Source organism: Mustela nivalis, assembly GCF_964662115.1.
Source record: "Mustela nivalis genome assembly, chromosome: 7".
In the NCBI taxonomy this organism is placed as follows: Eukaryota; Metazoa; Chordata; class Mammalia; order Carnivora; family Mustelidae; genus Mustela; species Mustela nivalis.
Window position 1 is genome coordinate 142,438,250 of NC_139026.1, and position 23,616 is coordinate 142,461,865.

Consider the following 23,616-nt stretch of genomic DNA (forward strand, 5'->3'; position numbering starts at 1 on the left):
GAAAATGTTATTTTTTTATTTATGTTAAATAAAAACATGAGCAAATCCTTTTTTAAAAAGGGTCAGAATATTCCTTATGTCTCCAAACCATGGATGCAAAGAATTGTTGAGTGCTTTTCCCTCCGCAGGGTCACAACACACTTCCATGTGGTAATCACCTAGAGACAACACAGACTCTCCAGCCGCTGCTCCGGGAAAGTCGCGCGCAGTACGTGGGCAAGCAAGGAACGGAACACAGGCACAGCGTATTCTGGATACACGTCCTGTGCTGGCAGTGATCCTCAGTACCAAGTATAGTCATCCGGTTTTGTTTTGTTTTGTTTTGTTTGTGGTTCTGCTGCATTTTTAAGCCATATATACCACCACACTTTAAAGGTACAATTTTTCACAATTCCAGAATTCTATCAACTGGCAGTACAGGTTAAGTAGCCTGTGTGGCAACATTTTATAAGTTCAAAATTACATATGAGAACTAACATCGTTGCGAATTTTGCCAGTAGAAATGTGACCCTCAAGGAGCCACCATTTCCAAAATACAACTGGACACACGTTTACAACGTACCTGTGAATTCTAGAATCAACACGTCATTTCCGACATCCACTGAGACTATAGGAGAGTCTCTGAAAACAAGTGCTAGATCCATGGTTTTTACACCCATCTACTCCTACACCTACCACATACCCCACAGTCTAACCTCACCAAAGAGGATTTATCCAAACAGTCATGGCAGGTTTGCAATTCTTCAACCTTAGCTCACGTCACAAAGAGTTTTCTATGACTGGAGTCAATGAGAACTTCTCTGTTAGAGAAAGCAAACATTTTCACCTTTGGCAGACTGCCAAATGATGCTTTATTATAGAATTTATGAAGCTACAGTTTAATAACTTGCAGGTTTTATTAAAATGAATCAAAAAAATGAAAGAAAAGCAAAGGATGACAATACAACCCCATATCCCAAAACTTTCTAGATTTTTTAGTGCAAGAAATGCTGTATCACTGAAGCATTTAAGAGTTCTCATGAAATCCTAGCAAAAAATGTAGTCACCTCAGAAGTGGTAATAAAAAAAGAGAAAACAACCAGAGAGGCACACAGACTGTTGTTGTTTTTTTTTTTAAAGGATTTTTATACTATATTTAAAAAATCACAAAATAAAAAAGGGTTCAATCAACATGTATCTTATAAGTCCTTCCAGAGTCTCTGTATGCAGCAGCCACCCAGGCCGGCCGACGCCTTTTCTTTCTCTGCTCAGCCTGCAGCTCATTTAAGGATCATTGGAGATGACTCGTGCTCTAGTTCTTAAAATCAGACTTGCTCCGCCAAATCCAAGACCCTGAACTTATCCAAATTGTAGAAACATGCTTTTACCACCCGTCCACCAAAATACCTCCCATTCAGATCAACAACAGCTAAAAGATAAACAGAGAGAGCGTCAGTTAATACAGGCGTCCTGTAAGGCATCGCGAGAGCGTGTTCTACGGCTCAAGATCACAAATTGCATTCTTTTATTCTTGACACTTAGCGCTGCCACTTACCTTTAATTGCTGATTCAACCCTCTCAAATTCTAAAAATATTCGTACTGCTTCATCATCAGGGGCACCAGGAATCTGGGAAAGAAATGACAGTGTAACAGGTGAAGTTACCAACGGACATGTAGCTGAACGTGCTTCCTTCCTTAGCTGGTCCTTGTCCGCGAAGTAATGCAATTACCATCACACAAGACAAGTCAAACACCAAGGATTTATAAGTATGATTTGTTCTTCATCAAAAACTCCATTACCCTCTGTTGCTTTTCTGGGTATCTGTCTATGAGAGGCACTGTCTTAGGTGCAAGCAATGCAGAGCTAAGTAAGCGGGGCGCTCTCTGACCCTGAAGCAGTCCTACACCAGCAACACCTCAACAGATTATGCGGTCATCGGACAGAATGTGAAACAAGAGAGCAGCCAGAGCAGGATCCGAAATTTAAAGAAAAGATCTGTGTTCAAACTGCCTCCCACATTCACTCAAATTCCCCTGTTGGGCTCTCCAAGCAGCCCCCCCACCCCACCTCCCATTCATTCCCAGCACACCCAACCATGCCACTCGGGAGCCCTCCTTAGGCTCCCGGAAGCTGTGACCCCTCCGGGATACCTCTTCCTCCTATCCAAATCCCACCCATGCGTTTCAAGCTCAGCCCACATCTGATTGCTCTATTTTTTGTGACCAAGTCCCATCCTCGACTCCTGTATTTATAGTGACTACTACAGAGTCTAGCAACCGCACATACCCTATTTTTACATGTGCTTATTTCGCTGTTTCCTCAACTGAACACAGCACTGAGAGCACAGCCCACGTTTCCTGCCCAAATGCATGTGGGAGGAACTAAATATACACTTGCCCAATGAAAGCAACCCAAGGCAGGTCCAACTAACTGAACTATTGGGCACATGACAGTCCTGAATCACCAAACTAAACCTCAATCATAAAATGAAACATTTTATTTCTTCACCAAAAAAATTTGAAGTCCTTCTTGTCGTTATGTTTAAAGTTGTTATAACCCTGTAAGAGAAGGGTAACTAAGGAACATCTGTCACCTTCAGGTCCTAAGAACACACTCACAGCACACCTTGTCTCTACTGGCTGAAAATGTGCGGTAATCTGTCAGTTACAACTTGGGTTACAAACATCAAAAGAAAACCCTCTTACTTCAAATATCACACATTTTCCAACTTTGCCATATTTTTCACACTCTTCCTTGGTTTCCGCTTCCAAGTCTTCATCTACCTCTCCTGCACCAACCATGTTCTATGAACAAAAATGAGTTAGTTCAAGTATAATTTACAAATACATAAATGAGATGAATAACTTTCTTTCACGATGGCAAATGTTCTCAATCCCAAACGACATGATGAAAATTTTCATACTTGTAGTATGCAAAAATTGGTATTGCTTAACAAAATAAAAATATGTATTTACGTTTTTTAACATGCTGAATTAAAGCAAATTATGACGTCATGGCACATAACAGAGTACAGACGGACACTCTTACTCCATTTACTCATCTAACTGAAAAAAATTTTTCTAAGCTTATGTGCTACTTTCAGTATAAGTTGAAAAAGAGTGTCCTACATGGACTGATGCCCAAGTTAAACATGGCTTACCTACTGCTCGAGGCAAAAGTTAGTGTGTTTCAGGTGTGAATAACCAGCATAAGTGCATGAATACATTTATGTTGTAAAATAACAAGTGAAATAAGTAAATCTTTTGAGAAACACAACATAAAGACACACACATACATTAGGCTTCAAAGAGTCAAAGGAGCATAACTAAGCTGAACTTTTAACAATTTCAAATATTTTAAAGCAATTACTCACTGTGGTCTTAAATACTGTATTTAGCAAAAACACACAACATTAGTGAAAAAGGAATCTAAAACATCAATCTTAATTAATGGAGTCTAACCAGAAGGATCATTTGCAAAACAAATCATTTTCGGTTTTCTTGAACTGTCACCGTATCAGGAGGGCGGAAAGCACACACATACAGCCCGGGGTGGAGAGACACGCAAAAATCAGGGTGGGAAAACTGGTTTCAATTCTGCTTCTTACCCTTAGGAGGACCACTTTGGTAGGACACTTAAGTATTTCAGTTAATGGATTTGAATCTGACTTCTTGGATGCATCTGCAGCAAAACATTTAAGACGTGGGCGTGTTAGAACATCGAGTCCAAGTTACGATGACTAATTTAATTTCAAGAGTACTTCCCACTATTTATGTCCTCAGAGTCATCTATAAGCTTTTATGCAATCAGTCTCTGAGCAAAACTGTAGCCTTATGTGTGATGAAAATATCTGCTCCGCTTTGGTACAGGTTTTTGCCATATTTCTACAAGTTTTTAGCATCTCTAATCTGTGATTTTTGCTTCATTCACCTCCTCAGTTCACGTAGCTGACAGCACAGACCACAAACCTTCTGGATCAGAGCAGTGGCACATGCAGTGTGGCCACAGGTCACTAGTCCAACCTAACAAGCAGCGGGCTGGCCAGCCACGGGCTGACTCAGCGCGCATACCCTCCACCTCCCAAATCAGGGCGACTGCTGACTTCTTCCTCAGACAGGGCTGCCGGTACAGTTTTCTTCTTTCTTTAGGAAAGGGAGCTAAACTAACATTGCCAAAATAAACTCAATTCTGCTCAAAATATGAAGTTATGTTTGTCTCGTTCCAATATGCCCTTAGCACAGAACAGAATAATCAAATGAAAATAAGACACCAAGTGCTACTTGGTGAAGGCATCATGTAGCAACAGACTGTGAAATAACATTACATCTCACAGAATGATGGATCTGTAAAAAATGAGAAATCACACTTAAAATGAAAGGGCAGGAAAAAAAGTAAAGAACTCTAACAGGATGGACGAACTGTGTGTGGCTCCTTCATGACCCAAAAACTAACTAGGACTTCACCAGTTTAACAAGGTCTTTGCCTAGTACAAATCAGCATGAAATCACTTCTCTGAGTGCTGTTTATTTTCTGCCAGTCTCTCATCTTTTCTCCTCTAACCTTCCTATCTCTAGGTCTGTTTTAAACAACAGATGAGCCTCTGGAGGGTCTGTGTCCACAACACAGAACTGGAATGCACCATAATCCCAAATTCTTGTGGACTCCAGAGAGGGCTGTCCTCTGGCCCTGGCCCGGCCCGCCCCGCCCCTGCCCCCACCCGGAAGGCGGGCTGTGGAGGAGACCCACCTTTCTCTGTGGCGTCACCCACAATGATCTTGCCTCCTCGCTTGCTTGTCTTCTCCACTGACAGTGCCGTGCTCAGTCCCTGCTCGTGCTTCCCAAGACCCTGGCCTTCCCGGAAGCCATACTTCTGCATGATTTTATGTGCTACTGTGCCACTGGGAGGGAAAAAGAAGGAGCTCTTGGACTTGAAGTCACCAGCTACAGCATAAACCAGTTTCATATCACAGCAATCGCCTTCTAAAAAGACAGCGTAAATCCCACATGGGCTTCAATGTGGTCACATAGAATTACCAACAGGTCATTCGCTAGGAGCTGTAGGGATGTTCAGGATGAAAAAAATGGAAAAAAGAAAATTGCCGAAATCCTGGATACCCCAAGACCATCTTGGAGCCAAGGGAAATGCCCATTTCCTACGAGGTTCTCTCGCACCCTGTGAGAAAACACTGCACGTCCCGCATGCCCCAGAGTCAGCCCTGCTCTACAGTTTCTGACCATGGTTTACTTACAAGTGTGCTTTCACACTATGTAGAGCGCCACATTTTTCTAAATAGTACAATAGAGTTTCCAATGACAGCTCCAAAAGAACTCTTAGAGATCATCCATTTAACAGATGGAAAAATATACTGAGGCCCAGATTAGCTGACCAGCTTAAGGCTGACTAGAAGCAAAGCAAGACACACCTAACTTAAAATTCTTTCAGAGGTGCTAATGGTCAAGCAAAACTGGAACCTACAACTCGATTCCCAGGCCACGGCTCTTTCTTTAGTACGCAGCATCCAAACTGCACTTGGAGGTGCTTCATGGGTTTCTATGGGGGGCCCCAGTGACCACTGCTATTTAAGGCTTGAACCATAAAACGCTGCTTCAAGTAACAGCATCACCTCATTGTTTCCCTTACAAATTCCACTTGAACAAGCCAACCTAGAGCAGAGAAGCCTGAGGAAGGCTGAGCTACGCCACCCTCTACCTTCCTGGGGTATCTGATGAACACTTAATCACTGTTCAAAAGGAATTCAGCAGAACAAGAACCAGCTTCCTATCTGTCCCCCATTCAACACACATCCTAGGGCCAGCGTGGAAATGTTCTCCATCTACGCTGCTCATAGAGGAGACTACTGTGACCGAGGAACCACATTCATCTTCAAGTAATTTAATAACCGCCAATTACCCACAGAAAGCAGCATAGGTCAAGGAGATGGATCCCAACAAGACCAAATACTGAAAACCCTCTTGCAGGGCGTGAGGCCCAGCTGTCTACTCCCACGGGCTGGCGCTCTCTCCGGGGCTCTCCGAGTCAAAGCACAGGCACTCAGGGTCACTGCTGCAGTCACAGCAGCCCTGTCAGAGGCAGAGTGGAGGCCTTAGTGTCATGTCGCCTCACTGACAGCTCACAGCATGAGACACACAGAGGCAACACTGTAAAACATTCTTTAAACCAAAACGCAGGCCAAGTCCAGTGGGGGTCAAAAAACCCCAAAAAACAAAAAAACAAATCCTCAAGCCCCACCAGAAAATCAACCTTAAAACTGAATTTTATATGCCGGCAAACAAATTTTAATTATAGTCAGAATGACTAAGTGTGTTAAACCCAAACTGCAGAATCACTATCTTAAAGCAAATGGCTCATTTCATTCGCCCTTTGGATGTAGCATATGTCAGCTCTAATTTGTAAGATAAGTAATTATCACAGGAACTGCTCCTACCTATAGACTCTAACACTGTATCGAAGTCCTTCAAAACTTCCATCGGAAGGCTTACTGCTGAATCCAAAACCTACCAGTGTCAGGCCGGAACACCCTCCACAGCACTCGAGCGCTGATTCTTAGGAAGGACGCTCTGCGACCGAATACACCAGTGTCTCCCCATAAGCTTGGGGCGCCCTCATTCCCCAACAAAAGCTGCGTCTACTGACAAGGCCCGCAACACTCCACACCGAGGCTCGTCCTTCTCACGCTACTGAGGTGAGCGCACTCAGAACCATTACCCCATGTTGGCAAGGAAGGAGTTGCCAGGTCCGGTCGGAGATCTAGGTCTGTCTTGTTCCTCATATACGGGAGGAGGGATAGCAGCTTTGGAAGACTGGGAGCGAGGTCTTGAATCCTCTTCGTAAGGGAAATCTCGGGGTACTAATGAATAAAAATAAATCAGGTTTACCAAAATACTACAAAAGAATTCAGAACTAAATTTAAGTAAATCAGTTACTTACAAGGAGTTAAGAAAAAAATCAGTCTCACAGCCACCACATCACATTTTTAAAAACCAGAGGCAGAACACGGTCTTCCTGATTCCTGCTTTGCTCCCCCTGCTTTTATCTCCTCAAAAAAATTTTTAACGTCCTACTGAAATGTTACTCACCTTTTAAAGTGCTCTAAAATGACAATCTGTGCCTAAAACTTTACGATGTTCTCTATGTTCCAGGCAGACCCAACTAATTCTCTTCTGCTGCTCACAGCGTTTTGGGTACCGGTCTGAAGACTCTACTCTTACTACCTCGTTAGCCTAGTAAACGAGGGTCTTTGTGATCAGGGACCATAACGCCAGAGCACTGAACAGGGAGGCTTTAAAAAGACCTAGATGCTTGGGTTCCACTCCCACAGACTAGGATTCTATTGGGGCTTATGGTTTGTCAGGTGTTTTCACATAAAAGGTATTTAACAGTGGGGCGCCTGGGTGGCTCAGTGGTTTAAGCCTCTGTCTTCGGCTCAGGTCATGATCTCAGAGTCCTGGGATCAAGCCCCGCATCGGGCTCTCTGCTCAGCAGGGAGCCTGCTTCCCCCTCTCTCTGCCTGCCTCTCGGCCTACTTGTGATCTCTATCAAATAAATAAATAAAAATCTTTACTAAAAAAAAGGTATTTAACAGTATCTTTTGAATTATTTTCCTTAAAAGATAACATAAATTGGGCAACAGGTATTAAAAAGCGCTAGGACTGGGCGCCTGGGTGGCTCAGTGGGTCAAAGCCTCTGCCTTTGGCTCAGGTCATGATCTCAAGGTCCTGGGATCGAGCCCTGCATCGGGCTCTCTGCTCAGCGGGGAGCCTGTTCCCCCTCCCCCCTCTCTGCCTGCTTCTCTGCCTACTTGTGATCTCTGTCAAATAAATAAATAAAATCTTAAAAAAAAAAAAAAGCACTAGGATGACTGGATTTTCTTGGGATCATTTAGGTGTGGTCCAATCCAGAGGATACAAAAATGATCTAGATGCTGTATCAAAGTTCAATTCCAACCCAAATATTCTAGAATAGATCACCGGGAGAAGCAGCAGCAGGTGAGCATGTTTTGGCAATCTAAGTAAATACACACAATACGTGGAAGGAAACGAACTACACAAAAATCTGATCGAGGAAGGCACTGCCACCTTGTGGAAGGCCATGAATTTAGCAGCCTCCAAACCCCAGGAGTATGAAAACCGTAAACTGAGCTACATTTGTCCTAAGCCAACTCCAACTATGAAATGTTAGAGAAAATAAAATAAATTACTGAAAAGCAAAGCATTTCACTGCATAAAACACAAGGCTCAGCCTGGTGTGAAAACTTCCAAAGCACAGGAGAGAAGGGCGGTCGCCCCCTTGGCCTCCCCAAATCTGCTCCGTGGTGGGGCCAGAGGATAGGTTTTCCGGCCATTACCCTTTACGTGCAGAACAGCTGGCTGCTTCCGGCTAAGACCTCCCCTGACCAGGCCCCAGATGTGGGTCAGAATAACAAAGGACAAGAAACAGGTACGTACACTCTTTGTCCTTCTCGACCAGAGAAGTGGGTGGCGCAATGGCAGCTCCGCCCATACCTGCAAGACACGGGAGCAGCCAGCGTTAGAGGAGACCCTCGGGTGCCTCACAGCCCGTGCCCTACCACACCCCTTCTGGGGGGTGGTGGAGCGGACACCAGCCACCTCGTCCCTCCTGCTAACATTTATAAGTTCACCTCTGAGTCTGGGATTAAAAACACAGAAAATGGGCAAAACAGAGGCAGACAAGATTATCTTTTTCACAGCAGGCACTCAAGAGCCCCAGAATGCAGTTCATGAGTCAACGCCAGGTGAAAGGACGCAGCCCAGAGAGCGCGCGGTCCCTCAGGAACCAGTCACACAACCTCCTGAGAGTCTGCGGCCTGCGAGGTGGTTCCAGGTGGTTCCGTAGGTGTTATCTCCTGTAGGTTTAAGAGACCTTACTCCTTCCGAGGAATAACGGGCAAAGACAGAATAAAACCCAGCTGCCCGTGGCACCAATGCTCTCGCGCACGAGCCGGCCCACGAGCCCGCCCACTTCCTTCCAGGGCGTCCACCAGCAGAACACCTGTTTGGAAAGGTGGCTGCTTCTGGCTCCTGGGCTGTCGCCATTCCTGCTCCTGTTTCCTGGACAATGACGACACAAGCACCAAAACAGACCCCACTTGCCACCCAGCAACTGGAGAACACGCATGGAGGACATAAGAATTTTTCATTCAATACAAACCCTAACATGCATATTACAACGTAGTAGCCAGTGAAACGATCAAAACAATAAAGTGTCAATTAAAAAGAACTGATTACACGGGGCGCCTGTGTGGCTCAGTGGGTTAAAGCTTCTGCCTTCGGCTCAGGTTACAGATCCCAGGGTTCTGGGATCGAGCCCCGCATCGGGCTCTCTGCTCAGCAGGGAGCCTGCTTCCCTTCCTCTCTCTCTGCCTGCCTCTCTGCCTAATTGTGATCTCTGTCTGTCAAATATATAAATAAAATCTTTAAAAAAAAAAAGAACTGATTACAAACCATGCGGCGCCAGCGTTACGTAAGGTTTCACAAAAGCAACTCCTCCAAAGCCGCATTACGTGCGTCACGGAGAATGCGGCCGGACTAGACAACACACTTATGAAAAAACAGGAACCTGAATAAAACATGTTCTTTCTGAAATACCTCGTATCATTTCTTTTTCACCTTGTCACTAAGACACAGGTGATGGTTGACTGATACTGAAAAAAATCAGCTCTGAGTTCAGTATAAAAAATGCAGGTGATTACTGGAAATCTGCCATCAATCTGGTTAAAATGTGAACATCACTCTGTTAACAGCAGCATGCAGAACAGCTATAATGCCATTATTTTCCTAATACTAGACTGTATGGCTCCTGTTAACATTAAGAAAACAATGTCCTTAATATAGAAAACACAGCTCCTTATCCAAAGGGCAGCCAATCTGTACGCTGGCAAGGTTAAGACAAACATTCAACCTATACACTGGCTTCTAAAACAAATCAATTAACATTTGTTAGTTGGTAAGATAATGGATATGGAATGTTTAACACAATGCCTGACACACAGTTAACTCTCCTCTCCATTAGAAAGACAACATAGCACCTGACTGACCATGCTCAGCATGTTTTTTTTTAAATTGAGGTGTAATTGCCATATGGCCTGTTTCAGGTGTACAGCATAATGACTTACTGTTTGTGTACACTGCGACCACAGTAAGTGTAGTTAACACTGATCATACACGGTCACAAATGTTTTTTTTACAATGAGGGCTTTTAAGATCTACTCTCTTAACAACTCTGAAACAGGCAATATAGTTTTATTAACTACAACCATGTTGTACACGCGCATCCTCATGATCTATTTTATAAGCGGAAGCTCGTACCTGTCCGCCGCCTTTGCCCGTCTCGCCTACCTCCCATCTCCACCTCTAGCAACTGCCCATCTCTTCTCTCTGTGTCTCTGAACTTGGGTTTTTGTGGTTGCATATAGTAAGCCTCCTATAAATATATTAAATTCATATCTGCACTGAAAGATTAAGAATTCTAAATTACTACAGACTTGTTCCTTTCCAACTCAATCAGTACCTTAAAGTTTACATTAAACCCTGAAGCAGCGTTGGCTGCACCCTGCGGAGGGCCAGGCTTGCCAAACTGCTAGTCATTCGAGCGCGTTCATGTACACGGACTTATGCCGCAACTTTACGGTAACATGACTCTTAGGTCCCACGTTGAAGATGACCACGTGGGTTTTCAGGCACATGAAGACCTTGGATAAGCTGAACAGCGGACCTGTATTTAAGCAGCAGTAATTCCCTCTGTGCCCGGGATTCCTCACCTTCAAAACAGGGATAATCACAGCTCCAACTTGGAGCTGTGTAATGAAGCAGGTCATCTATGAAGGCGCTTATTCGACCAGTACGTGGTATCCCATAGACAAGCAGAAGACCTACATTCCTCACTTAAATAAATCTCAACCTGTCCACCAAACTGGTCAGTTAAACCAAGGAAATCCCAGCAATTAAAACACAATGAAGTTAATATTAGAAGCGATCCATTCTCTCAAGAATGAGCACTACTTAGCTATCTAGAGATCACGCAGAACTCAGCTCTAACACAAGGACAATTCTGCCTGTGAAGTTTTAGAGATGGAAGGGGCCATATGAAGTGCCTGGCTCAAATTCTTGTCGCCCTGTTCTCCACAGACCCTGAAAGAAACCAATGTCCAGGGAAGCTAAGGGATTTCCTTAGATTCCTGCATGTTAGTGGCGAAAACTGTGGGACCGAGCGCCTGGACTCTCTGCTCATGCTAAACAGACACACGGCTGGCGACAGAGAAGAGGTCTGTGTGGTGCTGCTGTCAGTAAGGAAACCGGTACGTACTTAAGGTATCCCCGAGATCTCCAAGCAACACACGTGAGAAAGTGATCTCGAAGCACAAAGCGAAAATAGGATGTAGGTTAAAACTGTTATGCAAACACGCTCTGCTGGGATTCCAGAGAGAAAATTACCCAAATCGATGTCAACTGAACAATTTACCAAGTTGGACAAGAAAAGCAAACAGCAGGATGTCACCATGTTTGAAACGTGACATTTACGTTTCACGCCTTACTTCTTTTCCGCCTCTCTCGCTCATAATCTTCATCTTCATCCGAATCTGGATCTGGTCGCCTCGAAAACCCACTAGCTTCATGTCTGTCCTTACGCCTCCTGCGGTAACAAAGGCACCAAATATTCATCACAGAGGAACCCATTTAGAGATGTGAACCCAAGGATGTCACCTCGACTTGCTCTTGGTTAGAAAATATCAAGCCTTCTCTTTCCCACTGAACTATTAATTTGGGGGGCTGGGAAGGAGGCACATGTGCAAATAACTGGCTGACGACTACATGTAGTAGAAGTGAGCAAAGTGAGAAAAATCCAAAATATTAAACTGAACAAATTTAACGGGCACATGGATATAAGTAGCAAGAGAAAAGTTTCCTTGATGTTTACCTCTTTGGATTTAAAGCATATCAACAAAGGTAATACAATTAACATTCAATATTTATAAAATAAGAACTACAAATAAAGCCTTTTTACCCAAACCTTTAAAAAATATAAATAAAAGATGTATATACACTTTTCAAAATTCCATCTCGCTCAAAATTAGTTAAACTTAAGAAACATTTTAAGTGTTTTGTTTTATCTTCTAAAGTAAGCTCTACTGCCCAACATGGGGCTTAAACTCATGACCCTGAGACCAAGAATCACATGCTCTACTAACTCAGCCAGCCAGGTGCCCATAATGTTTCAAGTATTTAAATAGTTATGATTCTAGTAGAACAGGAAAAATGCCCAATTATTCAACTCCAGATTTCTAAGTTTCTTTTTTAACAATTCACCTAGAATGTTTCCTTCCACGTTTTCTGCATCTGGACGTGAAGTCTGCTCTAGCGTTTGTTTTCACGCTGGAACGTAAGGGCAGGCACACTTTGGAGCTACTGGTTTGGCTCCAGACCACCACAGTAAGGCTGATATTGTAACCAAGGGAACCAGAGTTTTTGGTTTCCCAGTGCATAGAAAAGTTATGTTTTCACTATCCTGTAGTCTGTTAGGTGTGTAATAGCACTCAGCCTTAAAAAAAAAACAAGTATATACCTTAATTAAAAATATTGCTAAAAAAGGCCAACCACCCTCTGAATTTTCAGCAAGTCCTAATCACTGATCATATCACCATAACCAATCTGATAGTGGAAAGTCTGAAATACTGTGAGAATTACCAAGTAACAGAGACATGAGGAGAGCAAATGCTCTTAGAAGAATGGCCCTGAGGGACTCCTGGGTGGCTGAGTCAGGCGAGCATCCAGCCCCTGCTCTCAGCGTCAGGAGACGGAGCCCGCTGTCAGGCTCCACGCTCGGCACAGACTGCTTGAGCGTCCTCTCCTTCTGCCCCTCCTCCCACTTCCACACACACTCTCCCTCTCACATACGTCATCTTTAAGAAAGAGAGAGAGAGAAAATGGTGCTGATGGATTGGCTCCATACAGAGCTGCCATTCTAAGATCGATTTACTGGCGGGGGAGGGGGAGTGGGAGTGGGAGAACCTCAAGCAGGCTCCGCACTGAACGTGCAGCGGGAAGCAGGGCGCCAGCTCAGGACCCCGAGATCAGGACCTGAGCCAAAAGCAAGAGTCGGATGTTCAACCAAATGAGCCACCCAGGCGCCCCACCACAAACTTTTAATTTGTAAAAAATACTGCATCTGCAAAGCACAGTAAAATGAGGTATGCTTGTACAAAATCTTAAAAACAGACGGATTCCTTCCGATGACTGCTTAGAACAACCAAGAAAACTAACTTCAGCCTTACAGACAGCACAAAGGTTCACTCATTAATATCACAATGATATTTCAATGTAAAATATCCTCGAATCCAAACAGAGCCTTACTTTTCTCTCTCTTCTATTTCTTTTTGTCTTTCCAGCTCCCGCTGTCTCTGTCGTTCCTCTCTTTGGCGTTTCACTACTTTCTCATAATCATTAGGAAACATGGGATCATATTCATCAGCTAAAGGAATCAGAACTTCTCCTGCAGAAAATCCACTGGGAACAGGATCCTGAGGAAGGTAAAAATGCCAGACCATGTATCATCCTCATGTTTGAGAATTTTATTCACAGTCAAAGAACATGAGCAGGGGCTCTGCAGACCACCCATCTGCCTCCTTTGTTTTACAGAAAAGGAAACAGAAGCCCAAGGAGGGTTAGTGACCTGACACAGCCACACACGAGGTAGCTATGTAGCAGCTGAACCAAGAGTTCCCCGCTCAGTTTAGTATTAATTCCATAAATACCTTAGGGCATCTTGCTGCAATTCCTAAACAAGCTGCCACCATCTAAAATTTCAAGCAATACATTTGACTCTTTATAATAAACAATGAATATTTTCATTTTAATATGTCTCTATGAAAACTTAAATAAATAATCCATGAATAACAATCATTCTTGTGGTCATTTTAGATTCTAATTTTAGATTCTGCTTACATGGAAACATGATATATCCAGAGTTCGCAATAAAAGCAGAAAGGCTTTCTGAAACCCTTTGGAATACACATCCCTTTCCACGTGTGCAGCATTTCAGGAACTGAGTCTGGCACAGGTAGACAGAATTCCCTTCATCATTCATTCTCTTAGGGTCCACTAAGATCATTTTGCATTTTTCTGTATATTTAGAAACTGAGGCTACTCTTTGAGAGTAAAAAGGTAGCCTTAAAGAAATCAGAAAAACAAAAGGTAGACAGAGCACAGCTGACCTGAAAACGGGGACCTAAACTTCCACACTTTCATGTTAGTTTTCTTAGCATTAACTCCTCCTCAGTTATTTGTGAGAATGAGATGCTTTAACTGGTCTCCACAGGTACCCCACGCAAGCACAGGCTGGGACTAAGGTCTCTAAGGGCTCACCCTGCACTGCCTTCAAGGAGGACACTGCCCACACTCACAAAGGCAGGACAGTTGTTCATAAAATGTATTTTGTATTTGAACATAAATACAAAGAGCTTATGTTCACCATCAATGGATCTAAATCCCATCATTCCTGCATTACACGGTACCCTCTGATGTTTTGTAAATGTGAACACACATTTCAATGCTTCCATAGAACTAAAAATCAGGAACCACGATGTCCTATGAGTATATGAGAAAAACAGCTATAATCAGCTTCAGGCCTGAACAGTGGAATGTTTACCCAAATCTATTTAAGGAAAGGTTCCCAAAGCGTAGTTACGAATTTGCATTCATATAAAAGACATTTTAAAAAACACAGAGGCACATGAACAAGATTTTCTTTCAGTTATTATTCAGACAAGACAGAAACTAACAATTAACTATTCAATTTATATAATACTATCACCACAGAGTTTCAGACAGAACTGTCAATATCAAGCTTAATTCTTTGTCATTTCAAAATCTGAAAGTGAACAACTTTTACTGTATAAAACCTGCTGAGTGGAACAATGAGACATCATCTCAACATGCTATCAAGAGTAAAGTGATCTGTCCAGTTTTTTTTTAAAGATTTTATTTATTTATTTGACAGACGGAGATCACAAGTAGGCAGAGAAGCAGGCAGAGAAGGAGGAGGAAGCAAGGTCCCCGTTGAGCGGAGAGCCTGACGCAGGGCTCGATCCCAGGACCCTGGGATCATGACCTGAGCTGAAGACAGAGGCTTTAACCCACTGAGCCACCCAGGCGCCCCATAATCTGTCCAATTTTTAAAAATTTAAACGTTAACACCCCAACGCTGGAGAAACTAAAACACTCGTATGCTGTGGGGATATCACAGAATCAAGACACAGTAACAGAAGACAGTGAACCAGTTTTTGATGAGATGCAGTCAGGGAAAATTAGGTAGCTAATCTGTGGGGAAAAAGTGCTGACTGATGAAGAATCCCCAGAAACATCTCCACTGAGGGACCCCTTTCCTCCTCGACAGATGATCAGCCTGCAGGACCAACACCTGTTCTTCTGGCCCAGAAGGCTCAGGATAAAGGCAAATGAGGGGAGCAGACTGCAATCCAGAACAGTCTGGACTAAATCTAAATACAGAAAGGAGGGGTCATGCAGTTGGGACTGTGTCTCAGATTCATTTGGGTTCTTTCTAATGGGTGCGGGGGTGCGGGGTGGGACGAGGATCTTGCTAGAAAGAGCAGTAATAGCATATTCTAATTATTAACCTTTTGGTCATTTTTCATCAAGCCATTTGTGTGCACAGTCACATCACACTCCTGCAGTCACACTGCTTGACTGCCACCTGCGGAAGGACGGACGGTCCCTGATGGTGGGCGTGGTTTTAACCACAATCTACGCTGCATTCACTGAGCCCTCACTCTGTGTCATCTGAACTATGTTCTCTGTTATCTTTGTCCAGATCCTCCCCATCCTCACGAACCCGTTTACAGAGCTGACGATGTCTGTTTCTTTGTTTTCAAGATGATGTAAAATCGCTGAAGGTAATCAAGGTTCGGTTGACAGAATTTCAACCTTTTCTCTATTTTCATCCATGATAAGACGATAAGCACTAACATTCCTTTTTGACAGTAGAAATTAGGAACAACCCATATACCCAGCTTTAAGTAAACTAAATAAATTATAGTATACCCATCTGAGGAAGTACACTGAATCCATTAAAATGATCATATAGTCCTGTACTTTTTAACACAGATGGTCACCATAAATAGAGTGAGAAAAGCAAGTCAGAGAACAGTAGACAGAGGAGGCAGAGAATGGAACGCTATTCCAAAACACAAAGTTTTTAACTTCTAGAGGGTAGGAGTGAAGTCCTACTGTTTTCCTTTCTGCATCTCTCCAGTTTCTGATTTTGCTATGATGCACTATTTTACATTCAATACTAATTTTTAAAATTCAGTTGAGAAGGACACTGGCTAGCCTACAAAGACCCACTGAGGGGGATGGTGCTCTGAGGACACGCAGGTGAAACAGAAGAGCCCAAGGGTGGGGGTGCCTAGGGCTCACCTTCAGGCCAGCTGCGACGTGCGGCGGGGTGTCCACGATCTGCCGGTCGTCTGAAGAGCCGCCTCGCTTTAGGTCAATTACTGGGGCAAGTACTGTACTCTGTTTCGTTCTCTGGCTCTAAAATCATGGAAAAACAAAAGGACACTGAACCTCCAAACTAAAACTCATACTGTTTATAGTAAAGCTTCGTGGTCTCTGTAACAAGCCTCCAGATATGACAAAAGCAATCTTAAAGCAACAGCCTTTTAATTTAGTTATTACCATTACCACATACCAATTACTGTAGCCTTTTTTTAACAACACAAATTTCCTCTATTTTTATAAAAGGTTTATAGTAAGCTTAGTTTCTTTTATTTAAATCTGCACATATATAATATACGAGAAAAGCTCTAACACCGATTTTCCCTCCGAGCACAGGAGGGCAAGTCTGCAGCGGCACGACCCCCTCGGAGTGGTGGCAGTCCTTCACCAGGAACAGGTGTGCCTGTACATCCTCAGCAAACGATACCTGCGGATTAGGAGCTTTCCCCTCCCAGTCGCATTTAAACTTCTGCTTCTTTTATTACGAACGCACAGAAAAAACTTTAAAGAAAGAGGACCGTCCTCCTTCGTGTCCCAGCAGCCACTGTTCCCACGTTTCCACATTTTCCTCACGGCGCGGTATTCCGCACTAAACCATCTGAAAGGAAGTTGGAGACTCACAACACTTTCCTTTAACCTCCCCAAACTACAGACTTTCTTTTATGTAGGCGCAGTACTACCACCGCACCATTTCCCATCCAATGTACACTCAGGTTTTCTAAACTGTCCCCTAAAATGACACTTAAATAGCTGATTTTCTTTTGAACCAAAATCACACCAAAGTTCCACAACTCATTTGATTGTTAGAGCTCTCAATTTAGAAAAGATTCCTTTCCCAGCGCAGAGCCTCTGTCTCCTGTTTTTCCCGACACCTGTAAAATGCCACATGTTCTAGACCAGTCTGATAACTTCCTGGCGGTCTAGTTTCACTTACTACTCTACGCCCTGTAATTTCGGAAAATAGTGCCTCCCAGGTATGGTGCTGGGCTCCATTTGGCCCCAGCGCTGCAGCCCGTGGGTTCGGGCTGTCCGGCAGCAGCGTGAACCACAGATGGGCAGGACAGTGACCATCTGGTCTTGTGCTTATGAAGCTTTGACGCCCCCTGTGCAATTTAAAGGGTTACAGGTTTTCACTGTTATTACTACAAAAGGCTCAAACTAAACCACCTTCCCTCTTGAATTTACCAGTGCTTACAATGTTAAGGAAACAAGCTTAATCCAATCATTAAACACAAAATCCACCAAAGAAATACCACAGGTGAGAGGACGAGGAGGGAGATGATCAAAGCACGTACCTTTCTATGCCCCCACAGAGGAGAGCGCAGCTCCACCTTCCCGGTTTATGTAAAATTTTCTCCACCAAACACCTTTACAGGTTTGGTTAAGCCAACCTAGTACTGAGTAATTTATTAGTCAATTAAAGCTATGAGAATCAATGCAACGTACCTTAACTTCCCTTCAAGAAGAACAAATTACTAACTTCACACAGCAATCTCAAAAAGATAGAAGAAAGTTAGCAGAAATGATTTCACAGGCCGGTTTTTATTCTGACCTATCTTTTAAAAACCCATCTGAAAGCGCAGGAGACAACCTCGTAGCTGACATCACTCTACTGGAGAAGGGAAAACCTGGCAGGCGCAAATTAAACGGAGGCAGATGCTACAGAGGATGTCCGAGTCTAGACTCCTGCTTCTCAGCATCTCACACTTTTGCATGTGAGTGAAGTAATTGCACAGAAAAATCGGTACGTGATGAATACATTTCATTAAATTTTCTAGTACATTTTTTGAAAGGATCTATTTTCTGAACCGTATTTTATATAAGCTAGTTTTTAACCTACAGTAAACACGCTCTGACTGGAGAAAGAAGTGATCCTGAAGTTACACTGGGCAGGAGAAAACAAACTGGTTAGATTTTTAAAATTTGGCTGCAAGTGATCTCTGAAGCTGACAATATTTACACTGGTAGTTAGAGAATTAGCCCGGTTTTTAATCTGTGTACATCCAGTATAGTCTGACTTCTCTTCTGCTTTGTTAGTCCCCACTGACCTAAGACTGTTCACGAGGTACATCCACTCAGTCTAACTGAATTTACGTCCTTCAGCGCGCCACTGCTCCTTACGGCCAGCGCCATCTCACTAAAGGGCCTACCAGGCCTTGAAGAATGACACATGACACGGTATGAACCTTTATTCCTAGATCTCGTGTGCAGAGTAAAAATTACATGAAATTCAGAAAGATCTAAAAAACTTACCAATTTAAAAAAACTAAAGGGAAAAATAAGACTTCCTTTGCTGATCTTCCCTTCACGTAGGGTGAAAGTTTAAAACAACAAAATTCTGTCTCTCTAAAAATACTGGCATAAAAAAAAGTCCACCTCGTCATGATGAAGATGAAAAAGACAAAAACCCTCATGACAAGAGCTGACAAAACAAACTAAAATTTTCAGACACTGTTGCTTTACCGGTGGGTATCCTGACCCTAAAAACCTTCCACAGCGCTGAGCACTCGCGAGAGCACGTCAATACGGGCACCGACTGAGGAGGTGGTAAAGGGAAAGAAAAATAATTCCAGAACTTTAAGAAAATGTTTATGATGTAAAATTCCAAACACAAAATGTAAAGAGAACAGGTTCATGAATCCTTCAATCTCTCTGACCCAGTGACACCAGCGACTGCGTTCTGGGTGCCTCCTCACCTTCCCTGCCCAAGAGTGGATTAATTTAAAGCAAATCCCCTAAGTTCAAACTTTTTTTTTTTTAAAGATTTTATTTCTTTACTTGAGAGAGACAGACAATGAGGGGGAGGGTCAGTGGAAGAAGCAGCCGCCTGCTGAGCCGGAGCCGGAGGCCGGGCTCAATCCTCCTGAGACAAAGGCAGTTGCTGAACCAACTGAGCCATCCAGAAGCCCCAAAGTCAAACATTTTATCAGTAAATATTTCAACCAATCTCTAAGACAGGTTTTCTTAAGTTCTTGTTTCATTATTGGTTTCCCCTCAAGAAACTTTGTAATACATTCTTCCCTGCCCATAAAACTTCACCACAGATGTACTATGTATCTGTTCACGTACCTGATGTGTATCTGTGCTCTACACATAAGAAGAGCAGTTTTCACCCCATTAAGACAATATTCACCCCCTTCAGGGGGATACAGCCTCCACTGGGTTATATGCTCTAAAACACAAGGGCCTTAAAAAACAAGCAAATCAGATACCATTCTCGTTCCTACAAGTGTAATACTCAGTGGATAACTGTGTTCGGAATGTCTTTTTTTTTTTTTTTTTAAACCTGCAGAAAGCATTTGTTGAATGAAATAATCAGGAAGAACACTGAAAGCAAAACAGAAAATGTCTTCTTACACTTGCATGTTACATTCTGGTCATAACCTAACAATAAAAACCAATAAGCAATAAACAGCACTATCTAGCAGTGGAATGAAAATAATGTATGGTAGATCCATAGAAACTTCTTCAAACATTGTGTTAATACTTAATATTTTAACAAAGTTTATTAGATACTTAATAAATTAAATCAAATTAATTAAGTATATTCTAGAATATTATCTCTATAGCCTTAAATGTCTTTAAATTTCAGCTCAAATGAATATGTTTTGTTATCTTGGATAAGTTACCTTACAGAATAAGTATAGTTACACCAACAAGTGCATAGTGTTATTTGGATTCTGTTGCCTATATTGGTTACTTTTTTTTAGTTTTTATTTTTATTTTTATTTTTTTTTCGGAATGTCTTATATGTCATTCAGTTTCAGTTGTCACCAGTGCCCAGCACGTATACAATAGGAACCAACCAATTCCTCCCCGAACACATCCGGCCGACACATGCAGACCAGCCTGAGCCGTCACTAACGCAAACAGATTATCAATTCCTGCGCAGCCTCACTCCTCCGCGGGCCGCCTTCACGCCACCTACCACCAACAGCAGACTCCTAGAACCGGACCCAGGAACACAGCGAACGAAGCAACACTTCACCCACATTTTCGGCCAACCTCAGACATACCGAATGAAGCCTAAAAACCAGGGTCATTGCTGGAAACAGTCCTGCTTTTCCCTTCCTTCCGATTCCCTGAAACAGTTCTATTCCCAGGACTGGAGAAGCACAATCACCTTCCCTCCGTACTTCTCCGCGCGCAGGGCCTCTCCCTGTAGACACGTTTGCCCTCCGCATTTGCAACACAGGCAGAGGAGAAACCCAAGTACCCGTGCTCCCGAGGAGGAATGCGCTTTGTAGATCTCTGCTCCCACCCGTCGGGGCATCTTACCTTGGCCTGCGTCAGGGCTGCCTTCTTGACCTGAAGCTGAGACTGCAGAAGTTTGAAGTTTTTGGACCAGCCCTCCGTTTTTGAATCACTGGTCTCCACTCCTAGGTCATCGTACAGGGACATCTTCCCAGTTTAACGCTGAAAGGCAAGGGGGAAAAGGCTTAAAGGACGCAAAATACAGGAAGGATTTCACATCTTTCCATGTTAAAATAACTCAGTATCATGGAATTTTAGAGGTGAAGGGTACTGGGAGAGAACACCTCGTCCAGGAAGCTTCAGCAACAGAAGCCAAGACCGATGCTGCCAATCACTGCCCCTTCTAATGCCGATCCGCGTATTAGTTTACAAATGAACTTGCAGGATCAAGTAATTCAGGAGTGAAATCATGCAATAGATCTCTAAGGCAGATCTACGCAGATCTATGCTGCACTATTGCATATAATGATTACTAATAATTTCATATTGCCAATTTTATGTATCCAATTCTTAAAAGTTCTTTTTTGTCTCAACAAAAAGTAGAAAATTTACAACAGTGCATTACCAGGTTGACTTAGCACTATTAGCTATGTTTTTATAAAAAAGAAATCTAAACATATGCCTAAAAATTTAAAGAAAAACAGAAATGACATGATGTGGTATCACGGATGCTGTATTTTCATAAATCCTGAATGATTACTGAGGAGAGCAGAGAGCAGATCATAAACACCCTGACTTCCTCATATTCCACCAACCTGAAGTTTATAATCTCTGAGAACACCTATTACTAAGATAATCAATAATCTACAGTAAGTGATCAATACATAATATCCTTGCTGATCAGAGGAACATAAGACAACAACAGAAAAAGCCAGAATTCCCACTCAGGAAGCCTTATCAAGCTGGGCCGGAGTAAACGCAGCATTGCTGGAGAAACCTACTAGATGCCACCATTAAAGCCGAGCCTCCTACAGAACTGGGACTCTGCGAGATAAATCTGCCCAAGGTCACGGTGGGAAGACCCATTTCAAACCTAGTCATGGGAACAGCACAGCCTAACTCCCTACTGTCACCTTTTTTAAAAAAAATCAATGTTCTGGGCGAAACCACAACAGAGACCACTTCCCAAAATTAAAAAAAAAAAAAAAAAAATCAAATCTCCTTCTCACAGATGGAAAGAGAAAAAAAAAAAAAAAAAACTTCACGGAAATCCCGAAATTGCACAATTTTTAGCATAGGTACTTTCTGATTTATGGACACATTCCAAAAACTTTTGTCAGTTCCCAGGTCCAGACAGCATTTTGCCATAGAAACCGTGTTAAACAAATCCTGTTTCACCTGTGTCTGTCTCTCAGAAAGAGAGGGTAATATAGACGAGAAGGAAAATATTTAATCTTCTCCGGTTGTGTCTGACTCAGGGCAAAAACTTCTCTCTGGCATGTTTACTACTTCTCCATCCTCTAAGGCTGGTACTCTAAGACCCTGCCACCGCAACATCCTGGCCAACCTTGGTCCCACTCTGTGTGGGGTGGCTACCAACATTACCCCCTGCCACCCCCCGGAAGAGTTGGTCGGGTCTGAGCAGAGCAGCTCTTGACCTGGAAGTCAGAGTCCAGGCAACTGTTGCTGTTTTTCGGTTTCTTCTATTCCTTAATAGGAATAGGTTTGATTTCTAAATGCAAGGCCCCCAAGGCAGTACAGAAACAGGGGGAATAAAGGAGAGCCCAGGGTACTGGTGGCCGACTGCTCTAATGAATCACCTACAAATCGAGGCGAGCTTGCATGTTCTCCTCAGTAGGCTTCTGTGACAACTCACCCGCTCGGCTGATGGCACGAACAAAGAATTTCCTAGACAGCATCTCTAACAGGGAAATAAATGCCCACTGCCTGCAGTGCCAGACAAAGTGAGCGTTTTACTCAGGAACTTGGCAGCCCATTGTCACGTTAAGCTGGAGTCACTGAGGCAATAAAGAAACAGCAAGGAAAGCCCCTGGCGGCCACTTCAGAACCCGTTTTAATCCACACTCTGGGAAACCCCAGGAGCACCCGGATCCAGCCCACTGAGTCCGCTGCTCTCTCCCCAGACTATGACCACGTCTGACCCAGACAGAGCTGAAAAGGAAGGCAGGCCAACTGCACAGGTAATGCTCTATTTGCAAACCCCTTCCAAGCCATCTTTCCAGAAACTTCTGGCCAACACGAGTGCCCAGAAGAGCAATGTACCGGAGAACTTCAGAGGCTTTCATGCACCTTCTGCAGAGCCCACACGATATTCAAAACGAATCGTTCTTATCTAAATACACATCCTTACACTTTAAATTTCATCTGAAGAACTCGGAGCAACAGCAAAGAAAAACAATGCTGAATGTTCTGCCTGCTCCTGTGGTTCTCGAACTACTTCAAGAACGACATGCACTTTTCATCCAACCCAGTCTACCTGTCTGGGCTCTCTTCATTCAACCAGTCACTAAACGAAAGCCCAGTTAACCTGTGGGTTCAGTTGTTTTCTCTTTCTTTATACTCATAAAGGCGAGGGAAGACAAACACATCCTGGGAAACAACTACAAACAACGAAGCTTTCAGGGAAATTACAAACAGATAAATTACCAAACTTTGTTAGCAACCCAAACTCTGCTTCTCCCTGAACTTCTTCATAAAAACTTCAGAACCTCATCAAAAATGGTATTTACAAATATGTTTGTGCCAATGGAAATAGGTTAACCAAATACCCACTGAACTACGAAGGGAAAAGATTAGCTTATCCATTTTTGCATCTCCGATTTCTGGCACAGGAAATAAACAAACATCTGCTGAGATACTAGTAATTAAG

General features: G+C 43.2%; 1 protein-coding gene across 2 annotated transcripts in view; it reads right to left on the reverse strand.

Annotated features, from left to right (window-relative positions):
• Positions 1 to 23,616, reverse strand: part of RBM17 (RNA binding motif protein 17) — a 27,679-nt gene continuing 4,063 nt past the window's right edge. For both annotated transcript variants that reach the window (XM_082738752.1, XM_082738753.1), the window contains exons 2-12: positions 20,811 to 20,948; positions 16,452 to 16,568; positions 13,371 to 13,537; positions 11,555 to 11,652; positions 8,448 to 8,504; positions 6,709 to 6,850; positions 4,728 to 4,879; positions 3,589 to 3,662; positions 2,687 to 2,785; positions 1,535 to 1,607; positions 1 to 1,408 (exon numbers count right to left, since the gene is read on the reverse strand). In XM_082738752.1, coding sequence (XP_082594878.1) covers positions 1,305 to 1,408; positions 1,535 to 1,607; positions 2,687 to 2,785; positions 3,589 to 3,662; positions 4,728 to 4,879; positions 6,709 to 6,850; positions 8,448 to 8,504; positions 11,555 to 11,652; positions 13,371 to 13,537; positions 16,452 to 16,568; positions 20,811 to 20,933 — 1,206 coding nt within the window. In that variant the 5' untranslated portion in view covers positions 20,934 to 20,948 and the 3' untranslated portion in view covers positions 1 to 1,304. The remainder of the gene's footprint in view (positions 1,409 to 1,534; positions 1,608 to 2,686; positions 2,786 to 3,588; positions 3,663 to 4,727; positions 4,880 to 6,708; positions 6,851 to 8,447; positions 8,505 to 11,554; positions 11,653 to 13,370; positions 13,538 to 16,451; positions 16,569 to 20,810; positions 20,949 to 23,616) is intronic.